This window comes from Canis aureus, chromosome 19 (assembly GCF_053574225.1).
Source record: "Canis aureus isolate CA01 chromosome 19, VMU_Caureus_v.1.0, whole genome shotgun sequence".
Lineage (NCBI taxonomy): Eukaryota > Metazoa > Chordata > Mammalia > Carnivora > Canidae > Canis > Canis aureus.
The window spans coordinates 13,801,856-13,815,871 of record NC_135629.1 but is presented as its reverse complement, the minus strand read 5'-3'; the positions used below and the strand labels follow the sequence as shown (position 1 = coordinate 13,815,871).

The 14,016-nt window shown below is 37.4% G+C and overlaps 2 protein-coding genes across 22 annotated transcripts in view; one reads left to right on the top strand and one right to left on the bottom strand.

Annotated features, from left to right (window-relative positions):
• Positions 1–4,401, top strand: part of ITPR1 (inositol 1,4,5-trisphosphate receptor type 1) — a 319,171-nt gene extending 314,770 nt beyond the window's left edge. For 7 of the 13 annotated variants that reach the window (XM_077857995.1, XM_077857997.1, XM_077858001.1 and 4 more), the window contains one exon: positions 4,244–4,401. In XM_077857995.1, coding sequence (XP_077714121.1) covers positions 4,244–4,381 — 138 coding nt within the window. In that variant the 3' untranslated portion in view covers positions 4,382–4,401. Of the gene's footprint in view, positions 1–2,687; positions 4,030–4,243 lie in introns of those variants that run through there. The other 6 variants (XM_077858002.1, XM_077858000.1, XM_077857999.1 and 3 more) reach the window with 1 other exon arrangement.
• Positions 1–14,016, bottom strand: part of LOC144289667 (uncharacterized) — a 112,564-nt gene that overhangs the window by 12,162 nt on the left and 86,386 nt on the right. For 8 of the 9 annotated variants that reach the window (XR_013357524.1, XR_013357525.1, XR_013357520.1 and 5 more), the window contains one exon: positions 7,730–7,887. The gene's annotated coding sequence lies outside the window, so the exon portion shown is untranslated. The remainder of the gene's footprint in view (positions 1–7,729; positions 7,888–14,016) is intronic. The other variant, XR_013357530.1, reaches the window with a different exon arrangement.

The following is a 14,016-nucleotide window of genomic DNA, read 5'->3' as shown; positions in this document are numbered from 1 at the left end:
CTTAGGGCTTTTGTTTTTGTTTCCTTATAATCATAATTGGATGATGACCACTGTCGAAGGGCTAAAGCCTTTAGCAATTGCCCTATTCCTTCTCACTTATTAGTCACTTAAATGACAGCCATTCTGTCTAAAAGGCTGTGGTTGATCAAAACAGAATTCAGACAGATTTGTATGCCTACTATGTGCTCAACTATAGATAGTCTTCTCCAAGATCTTAACCTTGAGAAAAATGATATATGTATCCAAAATACTTTTGTGTTTAAGAATGTGAAAATAGACTTGAAGTGATCTTTGACATATTTCCAAGATAATCACTGCTTCTAGAGAAGCAGTGTGATCCCAGACCAGCAACATAAACCTCACTTGTTACTTGTTGGAAATGCAAATTAATGGGCCCTACCCTAGGCCTACTGAATCAGAAACTGTTTGTAGGCCCTTTGATCTGTTTTAATCTTCTGTGTGATTCTGGCCTATGCCAAAGTTTAAGAACCACTATTCTACAGAAATAGAAAACAAAATTAGGTATATACTAGGTACTTGAAATTACCAGGAATAGGACTGCCTGAGCAAAGAATTTGGCAACTAACCTACATCAATAGGGAATTTTAAGGTTTAGGAGATGGGGAGGGGGCGGGCAGAATGTTAGAAAGGCAAACCTAGAAAGTTAGGAGCAGCAGTGAGGTGTCAGGTGATGGCCATTGAAGGGAAAAGGAGGTGTGCTATCAGGTAAAGACTCATTTGTTATAGAAAATACTGTTGTAGAAGCTTTTCTATTTAAAAGAATGACTGAATAGTCAATATCTCGCAAAGTTAAAAGCTGACCTAACCAACAGGCATGAACAGATGCAAATATAAAAGGCCATCTCAAATGCAAGTAGTTATTTATAGAAAAATTACAGAAAAGGTTTTAGTAACTAATTTTGACAGTTGAAAGACCTCAGTAACTTTAAATCAAAGTATTTAAATAAAGTAGCCTTCAGGAGGGGTTGAGCCCCTCCGCCCCATTCCTAAATCCATTAGAATGCTTGTGATTGTTAAGCTTCGTTGTGTTGTACTGGATTCCCTCTCAGGGTTAACTACCAAGGGAAGAGTGAGAGTGTGTCTGTCCCTGTGTCCGTCAGCTGGGGGAGGGAGGTGGATCTGAGCTAAGTATCTGAAGTACCAGACAGTAAGATCAATGAATTACAGATTACACTGTAATCTAGTTGTGAATTTATCCCACATGTCAAATTAGGTTCTCTTTTCTCAGCTGACTCTGTGAAGTATAGTGTAGTGTGTAACACTTACTTAGAAGATTTGTCATTCATCTACGGAAACTTGAGAGGCTAGCTGTAATGTTTTAATTCAATTCTTTATAAAAAGCTACCTTCTGGAATATTCACTCCTTGTAAATTCTCTTCTAAATTATAACAGAAGGTATTTCACAGGAGCCTAAAAATAGTATTTTGATTTAAAAGAAAAACTATGTTTTGAATAAGTAACCACTTTAAAATTGAACCTAGGTAAGTTATTCTTATGTTCTCAGGATATTTTGTACCAAAAATTAGTCCAAGTGAAAACTGAGATTTAAGCATCTACTATGTGACACTCTAGCAAAGAATTTACATATATCTCTGTTCTATTCTCCCCCTATGAGATAGGAATTATCATCCTAATTGTGTGAGTAAAGAAACAGACTTTGAGAAGCTAAGTAGCATAGAACCGTAAAGAAATGGGTCTGATGCCAAAGCCTACATTCTATTTACAAGGATACCTAATTCCTCTCTGATTTTAGGAAACCAAAAATCTACATGCAGGACCTTAGGCCACTTGTAGACAACAATTTTACCTAATATATATTTTATATTAATTGGCTTAAATGCCCAGCATCAAATCCAGAGCCAGGACCAACTGGTTACGAAAACTGTTAATGCAGAGAACTAAATGTGTCCTAAAAATACCTAGAACAGAGCTAGCTACCCATCAATACAAGAAGTGATTTAGTTCAGCAGCCAAATAATAACCTCTTGTTTGGGGTTTTGAAAGCGCTTTTTCATTTGACCAGTCTTAGGAAATGGTCTTTCCTGACCCAAAGCAGTCCTGTGTGTATGGGTGGCAAAGAACAGACCCCACTGAGTACCTAAAGCATTGTCTATGACCTTTAGTCACTCTAGATCTCAGGGACATGTGAGGACATTCCTCATCTTCCGAAATGTGCTACATCATTTTTCCTCTGAAACCAGAATTACTCTAGAATCATTGAGTAATGGAATCGGGACCCCCTGAAGACCATGGACATAGTCCCTCTCAAACCTAGGATTCTAAACACACTGCTTCTCTTGATAGTTTGGTGTGCTGTTAGCACCACACAAAGCCACCATTTTCCAATGAGCTTTTAAATCATTTGGAAATGGATTTGAGAAACAATCAAGAATCCTGTGCTTTGACTGTTTTTTGTTTCTTTATGAAACAAATAGTGAGCAATACTTCTGAATGCCACATTGCATGAGTAGGTCACAGAATTCCCCATTCTGCCTAGGAAGATGTCCCTTTTGAAGTTGTGTGTGTTTGATTTAGTGACGGTACACTATTTGTAGAAAGTGGGTTTCAGTATAAACCATAACCACAGAGGTAAATCTATGGTTCAGTATATGATCTGACGTACAGGAAGTGTCTGGGTCTAATGATGAAACTTTTTAACTTTCCAGATGACAGAACAAAGGAAGCAGAAACAAAGAATTGGTCTTCTAGGACATCCTCCTCATATGAATGTCAACCCACAGCAACCAGCATAAGCAAATGAAATAAAGGAATCTCCTGTACCTTTTTAAATTATTATTAGTGTGGGTATGGCTAATTAGTTCTGATTCACCCACAAAGATTACATTAATGCATAGTACATTTGTAAATAATCAGTTTTATACTGTATGTATATGATTGCTACTCTAAAGGTTTGGATATATGTATTGTAATTAGAATTGTTGGCATAATGAAATTTCATTTGTGCCAAAAATATTAAAAATGCCTTTTTTGGAAGGACTAAAGAAAGCACCTGATTTGCACTTGAACCAGATTATAGATTTAAAAGTATATGACATGTATTTTGTATTTAAAACTAGAATAGCCAGTATTTATGTTTTTTATAAAACTGTGCAATACAAATTATGCAATCACAATGAATTTGTAACTCCTGAGTGTCCTAATGGGAGTGCACATCTTTGAAGCTGGTGTGTTAATACTATGTAATAAATGGTTAAATATCAAATGATGCTGCTGCCAAAATCATATTAATAGTGAGTTTCCTGCCCCTGGGCATTTTGTACCATATACTTACTTACTGTGGTGATACTGTTTTTCGTTGCTAGTGGCATTAAGCACCTCTGTCTAATAGTGACAGTGCTCCAAGTCAGCATTCATTTTAAGAAAAGCAACTTTAGTTTCAAAGATAATTTTAAGCTTCTGACCTGATCATTTAAACTCTTTAAGTAGGAGAGCTAAATTAGAAGCTCAGACTTTAGCTTGCGAAGTTAATGAATTTTTGAAAGGGAACTTTTTATGCAACATTTGGAATAAAAGACTGCTGGCCAATCAGTGTCATCTCCAAGGTGAATTTTGGTGTCACATTATAAGGAAATGAATAATGGATGGTGTCTAGATTATCTAGTCCGAACAGTAGAGTTGATTTTTTCTTCATCTGAACCAACATGCTACAGTAGCTAAGAAGTATTAAACTATATACATCCATATAAAGATGAAATATGATCTATCCCATTAGAACTCATAGTTGAACACTGACATGTTATTCTTGTGAAAGAGCCACGTTTTGGTTTTTTTTTTCCTTGTCACATGATTTATTTCCTTGATGGATGAAAAGTATGAAAGGAAACTTTTATATCTGTTGCCTAGTTTTGTATATGGATCTCATTTTACAAGAGAATCTCTGCAAAAAAAAAAAAAAAAAAAGTTTAAAAATGTACTGAAAGCAGAGTTCTGAAATGAGTAAAGTTTGTAAATGCATATATAAAAATAAATATTTAATGATGCAGAATATACAGTGGTGGACTGGTGGCTTTCATTTTTGGCATTTGTGTCTTAACAGCTATTCCGATTAATTACATATTTTCTTTGGGACCAATTTAAAGTGCAACTGGTTTGGTTACCAGATTAATTCAGAAAATGCTTACTTGATTAGCAAGAACTCAGAGGAGATTTACTTGAACAAATACCAGGGAGTGTTTAATATGATGTTCATTCATTCTTCTAGATGAGTGACTGCCAACCAGACCGTCCTGAACAGCGAGCGCCAGGGCATCCATGGTCGAGTCAGGAGTGGGTGCTGCTGAAGCTCCTGCCTCCTGTGCTTTCCCAGGAATGGGGGGCTTTGACTTGCTGTCTGCAATAAAACTGTTGCAGTTTGTTTTCCTTCATGTCCAGTGGTTGGAGTCCTTCAGCAAGACAGGCAGTCAGAAATGTTTCACAAAGTTAACTCATCTATCCAAAGGTAGTAAAACTTGTTCCCTCCTCAAAGCAATGCCTGCCTGGTTGCTCTTTTAATACTGATTCTCTCTGAGCTTGGTAAATAAGAATTACCACCCAATGTTGGGAACTAGGTCAGGACTGAATTCCAGTTAAATGACTGGTTTTATAACCAATGCTTCTACTTTATAAATTTGATAACTTTAAAAAACAAATGAATAATTTTCCAGCCAGTGCAGTGTATTTTCACAAAATTTTTCTATAATAAGGCTGACCCAAGATGGACACACACTTGAATCTAAAAACAAAATAGCAATCTATGCCGAAGCCCACCACATGTGCTTCAGCCAGCAAGGATTTGTGCTTCCTTGGGTTTCTCTTTGATCTGTCATGCTGCCCAACACACCATGGCAATGTGTGTGGTTTGTCTCCCCAGTCCCATCCAGTTCACTGGAAAGTTCTGCACTGACGTGTCCAGGTTGCAGCGTTTACAGGTTTGTCATGTTTCATCTGAATCCTGTCACTTAAGATATAAATCTTTATTCAGTTTGCCAGCTTCAGCAGAAAAGAAATGGAATTGGAATGCCACCCCACCCTATATGTGGCAGATTCTACCCTTGGAGTTTGGGTGTGAACACAAAGTTAGTATAATTGAAACATAAAATTTGAAGTTAAAACTTCTGTAGCCTTTGATGTGTAATTGTGATTTCACCTTTCTCCAGACATTGCTTTTTCAACACTTCTATTTCAAGGATGGAGGTCCACATCACTTTCAAAGTCGCCTGGTGTTATCAAGCTGAGTAACAAATGTGGTAATAGAATGCTAATACGCAAGAAAGTCTTTTTGGCTTTAGTTTTAAAAGTTTGCTTTAGCACCAATCCAAATTCCAAGATTTTCCCAATTTCCTTACCTAAACCATTTGTTAAAGGGTCTGAGAAATTCCATTCCTCTTTTCTAACATTTATAATATCTTGCCCTTTAACTACTTCTGTATATAAAACTGTAATGATAAACCTCCTTTTCCCCTACAAAGAAAGCTTCTACTCTTTGACAGGTCCTAAAGCTTTAAATGATAGTCCATCCCATACAATTTTTCTTAGAACTATATCTGTCTCTACTCACCCCACACACGTACAAAATACAACTTCTTTTATTTCATTCTTTAAAAATTCGATTCAACTTAATTGGTTTGTTTCCAAGTTCATGCTTCTTATTCATTGTTCTTCACTCAGCCAATTTTTTATTTGGTTGTACTTTCTGAAAATGGATTGCTTGATTTGGGTCCTATAAAAACTGCTCTTTCATCCTATTTAAATATTTCCTCACATAAATTATAAAGCAAGCATATTTTATTTCTGGAAGCTAACCAACATGGTCTATGCAGTAGAGCAAACTAAACAAAGCTTTATTTATGTGCTAGTGGGAAATTATCAAGATCTTCACAGTAAACAAAGGAATTAACCTGTTAAAAACTCAATTCTAGATTTTTCTATCCTCATACTGAGGATGGTCTACGGTCCTACTTAGCATGATAATGCATGAATGAGAAATAGCCTGAAAGTTTCTAACAGTTATTTTAAGGCTGACTTCTGGGCTACATAGATGGAAATTTACTCCTTCAAAAATACTAAATACAAGAGGGGCCTAACTACATACTTCTAGAAGTAGAGCTGGTTTTGCTAAAATAATGTTTTTACAGATTTTCAGAGAACAAAATAAGTGCTTGATAGAAGGTAAAATTATATGACAAATAAAAGTCACCTTTACATAAGACAGAATATCACAAAGGGCTCCTACAGAAGGCTCTTGAGATAATGTGCTCCATCTACCAAACCATACAGTAGGAGTGAAACTAATTTTAAACATAAGAAATAGAGACTTAGAGGGGCGCCTGGCTGGTTCAGGTGGGAGAGCATGTGACTTGATCTCAGGGTCATGAGTTCGAGCCTCGTGTTGAGATTTAAGAAAAGAGAAAAAAAAATTAAGACTTAAAGATGCAAAGCAACTGGCCTCAGGACTTGGCTCCAGAATAAACAAAGGTCTCCTGACTTAGCCAAATACAGGGAGCATTCTTCCCAGTTGCTACCTGCCTTCCAGAATGGGGCTATAGTATCTCATCAGAAATCGGTTTCCCACAACAGTTTCCCCTTCACAGAAAGTTCTTATGGAGAATTGCATTTTGTCCTCCAATGCAAATTGATTTGCTTTGCTTTTCAAATCCCTTTTACAAGTGGATCCACAAATTAGAAAGTACTGAATATGAACACTTCATCAAGACTGAAAACTGTGGCAATGATAAGCTCCAAAAATCTCTTTTACAACTACAAATCTCCTATAGTACTTCTTACTTAACTGCGTTTTTCAAAAAGGAGAATCTGTTCTCTCAAGGTGGCTTCTTCCAAGTGAAAACATTCAGATACAGATGACTGGCATCCTATCCTACCATAGAAGTAGGTGTTTATTAGCAAACCCTACTTTGCTCTTGTTCATTATACTGATAATTTGCTAACAATCAACCAGAATGTTGGAAAACCCCCTTAAAGATTTCAATTTTACAGAAAGTACCCAAAATTCCACCAGTTTTGCATCACAAAGTAGTGGTTAAAGTAAGGTTTTGAGTAAAATGCCATGTGTGTGGTTTTTGTGGGTGGCTGCAGCTCAAAACGACTATTAGGCCTCCTCAGTTATCTACAGGGAAGAGCTATGATGGCGATTATACATGAAGACAATTATGATTATAACATTTTTTTTCTTCTTTGGCATTTATATACCACATGGGCAATTCTTGCAACCTAAAGGCAACTCAGAACCATAGCCTTTAAGTCTGGACCCCAAAACCTGTCAAAATAAATAAAAATGTAGATCCCTGGTGGGGTTTGACATTTGGTCAACTCCAACGATGCTTATGAACTATGGCTTCTCCAGGTGCTGGCATTTTATATAAACTCATTTGGTATAACAAATCTCTGGCTTACTGGGGTACCATATTTTTAAAAAAGAAAAATTTACCAAAGGAGAAACTTAAAATACTTTAAGGTCATGACAAACCAGTGTGAAAGAGAATCCTAACACCTAGAAGTGAAACTGCATCATCCACCCAGCCTGGAAAGAAAAAAGAAAGCTAAAAACCGCTATAGAATAAGAATGCAGAGTTTGAGAAAACCCCTAAGGTGAATTGTGAACAACAACAAAAAAGAGCCCCACAACATAAGAAGTGCATACTGTATGCAAGAACCACTAATGGAAAGAGCTCGCCAGCATTTCTGTAATTACCTCACAAAAGATGGTTAGTCCCATGTAAAGAATGGAACTTTCAACAATCCAGGAACTTAACTGTTCACTCCAGAACTCAAGTTATTTCATTCTTTTTCATATACTTGTCAGCTGTAGCATCTCATCCAGTCTTGTCAGCAGCTTTCTATAAAAGTTCTCTGGAAGAAAAACAATTGAGATTTGGTATGAAACTGGGACAAGAAGCACACAAGGCATGGGGGCTGAGCATTAACTCACTTCAGAGCCCACAGGGCAGCCGGGTGGGATGAAAAGAACAAGGAACTTGAAATTGGTTCAGTCTTCGTACCAGCCCCACCGCTTTCGTGCTCTCTGAGCAAATCCTTTCATCACTGTTGTCATCACCCCCCATCTAAAGAATGGACATATTACTTACTCCTTTGGGCAGTAGTGAGCCTTAAAGACAATTTATGTCAAGTGTCTAATACATATCTGATAACATGCTCTTTCCCATTTCTTTGCAGCATAATCACTTCCTTTTTCTCATACCTATCCACAATCTCAGCCAAATATTAAATGATCAAAGCTGCTCTCTCTGTTCCTATTAAATGTACCTGATATTACCATAGGATCCTAAATCCTCATGTCTAAACGTGACACATGGGGTCATATTGAGTCATCTTTTTAAAATTGTATCTCTAACATCTAAATTATGTTTTACCAACCAATCTGAACTGAATTCATACAGAAAGAAAACTATCTCTCATAGCTTATGACTTCCAAATAACTATTCTTATATTTATGATCAGTGTTAAGTTAAATCTGACTTTTCAAAATATTCTTCATGGAATGATGTTTTTATCTTCTGGATGATGATGTGTTTCCATAACCAACATTCTTATTTATACCTCCCAATCCTGCTCAGATTATTATCCCTGACATCTGCATGGTTCTAAATTATATTATTTGTCATTTAGCATTCAAATGCATATTTTAAATCAGCTCTCACATAATGGTGGAGAGCCCAGCACTTTCCCTAATAATTTCAAGGACCCTAAGGAGGGTGCTTATAAGTTCCTAATGATTCCTTGTCATTTCTGATCCTAAACTCCAAATGCAACCCGATTCTCATCTCCCCTCTATTTTACTTCACCTCTACTGCTGACACAACCCATCATACTGTCTCCAAAACACATTAACATCTGGGTGTCATGCAAGTAGATCTTTATGAGAGGAAGATTATAACAGTGAGTAGGAAACTACTTAAAATTGAGAGTCAGACATCCAAGCCCACGTGCCCTTCTTTCTCTGCCATTGGAGGAGCAAGTGTTCATGTCTATCCTACTCCTGGGGCCCACTTTCTCACCACTCCTGCCCAAGCAAAATCATAATTTAAAAATTCCCTCCAACTTCAATTAAAAACAAAAAAATTCTTCCTTCTTTACTATGCAATTTCAACCCCCAGGTCCCAATAAGGTCCCAACCACTCCTCTATATTAGCCCTTTACCTTGACCAAATAACAAAACAAAACAAAACAAAACAAAAAAATCCCATAATTCCCTTGTCCTTAGCTTCCAACTCAAGGATCAACCAGCTTTTTAAAGTAGCTTTTTTTTTCCTTCCTGATAAATTCCTATATTAAAGAAGAAAAAATCAAGTTAGAAAGGTAAAGGGATTCGGCCAAACTAGAACCTAGGATTCCACGGCAGATCACATGATTTTACACATTGTTCTCTATGCCACTGCTTCACTATGCTAGGTGCAGTCCTGCTGATCAGGTGCTGGGAACTCCACTCCTTCCCTGCCCACCTGTTTCGAGAAGACTGTACATACTAGATAAAAATTCTAAGAGACACAAAGGAATGTAAAAGTTCTTAAGGATCATGGTGGCACTAGCTCATTTCTGTATCATAGGTACCTAGCACAGTTCCTGTCAAAGGGGCTCATTACATTGTGGGGGGAAATATTCTTTGCAAATCTTTACTTAATCTGCTCGAGGGTCTTGGAGCCAGTTAGGAGTCTTTCAATAAAGAAGGACTATCTAGTAGTGGCCCAAAGGGAGTTACATATAGAACAATCACTTACTACCCCTCTTGCTGCTAATTGACCATTTAATCCTACAACTAAAGATTAATTGTAATGCCTCTGGCTCCTACAGTCCTGCTTCATAACTCAAAAGCATCTTCCACTGCTCCCTCTAACCAAGTGACCCCACTCTCTCCCTTTCAATTCTTATAACAGGGTAATGCATGACTGTGTTGTCTCCACAAAGGTGCAAATTCAAACTCACGTGTACCCCCACACTCCTCTCTCCACCGTGCCCCGTCATCTAACAACACTAAAAGACACCTTCCCTCTATAATCCATGAGGACTGTAGCAGTTCTCAGATTATCCCCAAAGAGACAGAACACAATTTAGGTAACAGAAGGAAGTTAGGGCCGTTTTGGGTAACAAAGAATTACGGTTCATTTACATATGAACATACATACATACAACATGGATGAATCTCAAAAGCATTACGTTAAATAAATGAAGTCAGGTTTGAAAGGCTACATAATGTGTCATTCCATGTATATGACATTCTGGATAAACCAAAACTATAGAGACAAAAATCAGATCAGTGGTTGCCAGAGACAGGGTGCATGGGAAAAAGATATATTACAAAGGGACACTAGGGAAATATATGAGGTAATGGAAAGATCTTTGGTGTGTTGGTGATTATGTATATGTATACGACTACATGGGCTTCACAAAATTCAAGAACTACCACCTAAAAAGTAAATTTTATTATATGTAAATTATACCTCAGTAAACTTGACTGAAAACATTTCTAAAAGCTAGTGGGGGTGGGGAGAAAAAAGGGCCAGGTCCAAGAATTTGCATTTTTAATTTGCTCCCCAGGTAATTCTTTTTTTTTTTAATATCTTATTTATTTATGAGAGACACACACAGAGAGAGAGAGAGGCAGGCTTCATGCAGGGAGCCTGACACGGGACTCGATCCTGGGTCTCCAGGATCACACCCTGGGCTGAAGTTGGCGCTAAACCGCTGAGCCACCCAGGCTGCCCTCCCCAGGTAGTTCTGATGCAGGCTGTCCATAGTCCACAGTCTGAGAAGTACTGCTAATGTTTGGGTTGCATCACAATACCTTTATCCTTTTTGGCACATGCAATGTGCACACTTTTGGAATGGAGTATCATTTCAGAGTTGAGTAGGAGAGTAAGAGAAAAAAAAAAAATATGCTCACTGGAGAGCCCAGCAAGGCTGGTAGTGAGACTTTAAAAAAAAAAAAAAAAAAAAAAGATAAGGTGTGCTCCTCCTTAAAAAAAAAAAAATTGTTTTAGAACTTGCAAATGGAGCAGTCCTCCAGTTATGCTTTATTCTCTTTCTATTGCTGCTGTAATAACAAATTACAAAAAATTTAGTGGCTAGGGGAATCCCTGGGTGGCTCAATGGTTTAGTGCCTGCATTTGGCCCAGGGTGTGATCCTGGAATCCCAGGATTGAGTCCCACATCAGGGTCCCTGCATGGAGCCTGCTTCTCCCTCTGCCTGTGTCTCTGCCTCTCTCTCTGTGTCTCTCATGAATAAATAAATAAAACCTTTAAAAAAAATTTAGTGACTTAACACAAATTGCACTTTGGTTGTTTGAGTCTAAAATGGCTTGGCAGTGCTGTGTTGCTTCTGGAGGCCTTAGGGAAGAATCCATTTCCTTGCCTTTCTCAGCTTCTAGAGGCAGCCCGCATTCCCCAGCTTGTGGCCTGCTCCCACTTTCAAAACTTCCAGTGGCCAGTCAGATTTTCTCATCTCAAATTCCTTAACATAATCACATCTGCAAAATCCCTTTGCCATGTAAGGTAACATATTCATAGGGTTTGGGCATTAGGATGTGGACATCTTTAAGGGGGCTGTTGTTCTGCCTATGACATACACCTAAGCAGAGTCTGGGCAAACACTTAGGTTTAAGCCAAGAAAAAAGCAAATCACCCATCTGTTTTCAAGCTTAAAGGATTTGAATACAATTAGGAAGGTCACATTTTCTTATGGTCCAAACAGGTTGAAAAATCAGTTCATTAACATGACTGTAAAACTGGTAAAGCTGTATAAGATTACCTAAGACAGTATGTTGCTTCCTTTTACCTTCACTATTGATACTCTGATACTGATACAGAACAACTATTAAAGAGATGTGTTTGCTTTTTCAGACACACACACACACACACACACATACACACACACCTTATTTTCTCCGTTTTACTTTTGAGCATTAGCACTTTAAAAATAAGACCCAGTGAGGAGCTCCTGAATGGCTCAATTGGTTAAGCAACCAACTCTTGATTTCAGCTCAAGTCATGATCTCAGAGTCATGAGATTGAGCCCCACTCAGGCTCCACTGGGCATGGACCTTGCTTGTGATTCTCTCCCTCTGCCTCTGCCCCACTTCCCCCTCTTTAAAAAAATAAATAAGACCCAATGAAACTCAAAGAAAACAAAAGTGGACCATAAACATCCCAGCCAATAAGCCTTGTTGATGGGGGGGTGGGGAGCCAATATATACCTGCATAAGATCAGAAAACTTTAAAAATACGCTATCTGTATCTCTTCTTTGGTGAGTGTCTGTACAAATTTTTGTTCATATTTTTATTTCTTTTACTATTACCGAATTTTAAGTTTTGTTTTTTATATTCGGGTTGCTGATTCTTTATTAAATACGTGTTTTGCAAATACTAAACTTTTTTTCCTGATCTATGGTTTGTCTTTTTATTTCCTTAGCATAGCTTTTCAAACATCCAAAGCTTTTAATTTTGACAAAGCCCAATTTATCAACTTTTTTCTTTTATGGTTCATGTTTTTTTGTGTCCTAAGAAATTTTTGTCTAACTAAAATCCCTAAGATTTTCTCCTATGTTTTCTTCCAGAACAGCAGTGTACAATGAAGCTTTCTGTGATGATGAAAATGTGCTATACTCCAAGCTAACCAATACACTAGCTATAGCAAACCACACATAGCTACTGAGGACTTGACATGTGGCTAGAACTAAGAGCTGAATTTTAAAATTGTATTTAGTTTTAATTATTTAAATTTAAATAGCCACATGTAGCTACCATATGGACAGGAAGTTCTAGAAGTGTTATAGTTTTGATTTTACATTTTGGTCTACGATACATTTTGAGTTAATTTTTGTATGTGTTTGAAGTATGGATCAGGGTTCATTTTTTAAAAATATGGACATCCAATTATTCTAGCACCATTTTGTGACATGACTATCTTTTACGCCCTCTCGACACCTGTGGCCATGTTTATGTCTTTTTCTGAACTCTATATTCTGTTCCATTGACCTATATGTCTATTCCTTGACGGTATCATCCTGTCTTCATAGATGGTCAACTGACCTTTAACAAGGACACCAAGAATGTACAATGGGGAAAGGATAGTCTCTTTCCACCAAATAGTGCTAGGAAAAGTGGACATTCACATGCAAAAGAACGAATCTGAACTATTATCTTACATCATATACAAAAATCAACTTAAGTGGATTAAAAACTTAAATGTAAGACCTGAAACTGAGAAACTCTAAGGGAAAAAGAAAAAAAAAACAGGTAACAGCTTCATGACATCGATCTTAGGAATGATTTCTTGAATATGACACCAAAAAAGGATGTGTAATAAATGCAAAAATAGACAAGTTGGGACTACATCATACTAAAAGCTCTAAAGCTCCTGTACAGCAAAGAGAACAATCAATAGAGTGAAAAAGCACTCTATCAAAAGAGAAAATATTTTGCAAATTTATAAGGGATTAATATCCAAAATATGTAAGGAACTTCTACCACTCAAAAGCAAAAACACAAATAATTTGATTAAAAATGGGCAAGAAATCTGAACAGATACTTCCCCAAAGAAGACATACAAATGGCCAGGAAATATATGAAAAGATGCTCAACATCATTAAACATCAGGAAAATGCAAATCAAAACTACAATGAGATTATACCTCACACCTGTTATAATGGCCATTCTCAAAAAAACAAAGTAACAGGGACCCCTGGGTGGCGCAGCCGTTTAGCGCCTGCCTTTGGCCCAGGGCGCAATCCTGGAGACCGGGGATCGAATCCCACGTCGGGCTCCCGGTGCCTGGAGCCTGCTTCTCCCTCTGCCTATGTCTCTGCCTCTCTCTCTCTCTCTCTCTCTGTGACTATCATAAATAAATAAAAATTTAAAAAAAAAAGTTTAAAAAAAAACAAAGTAACAAGCATAGACGAGAATGTGGAGAAACTGGAACCCTTCTTATTTGTTTTTTTTTTAAGATTTTATTTATTTATTCATGAG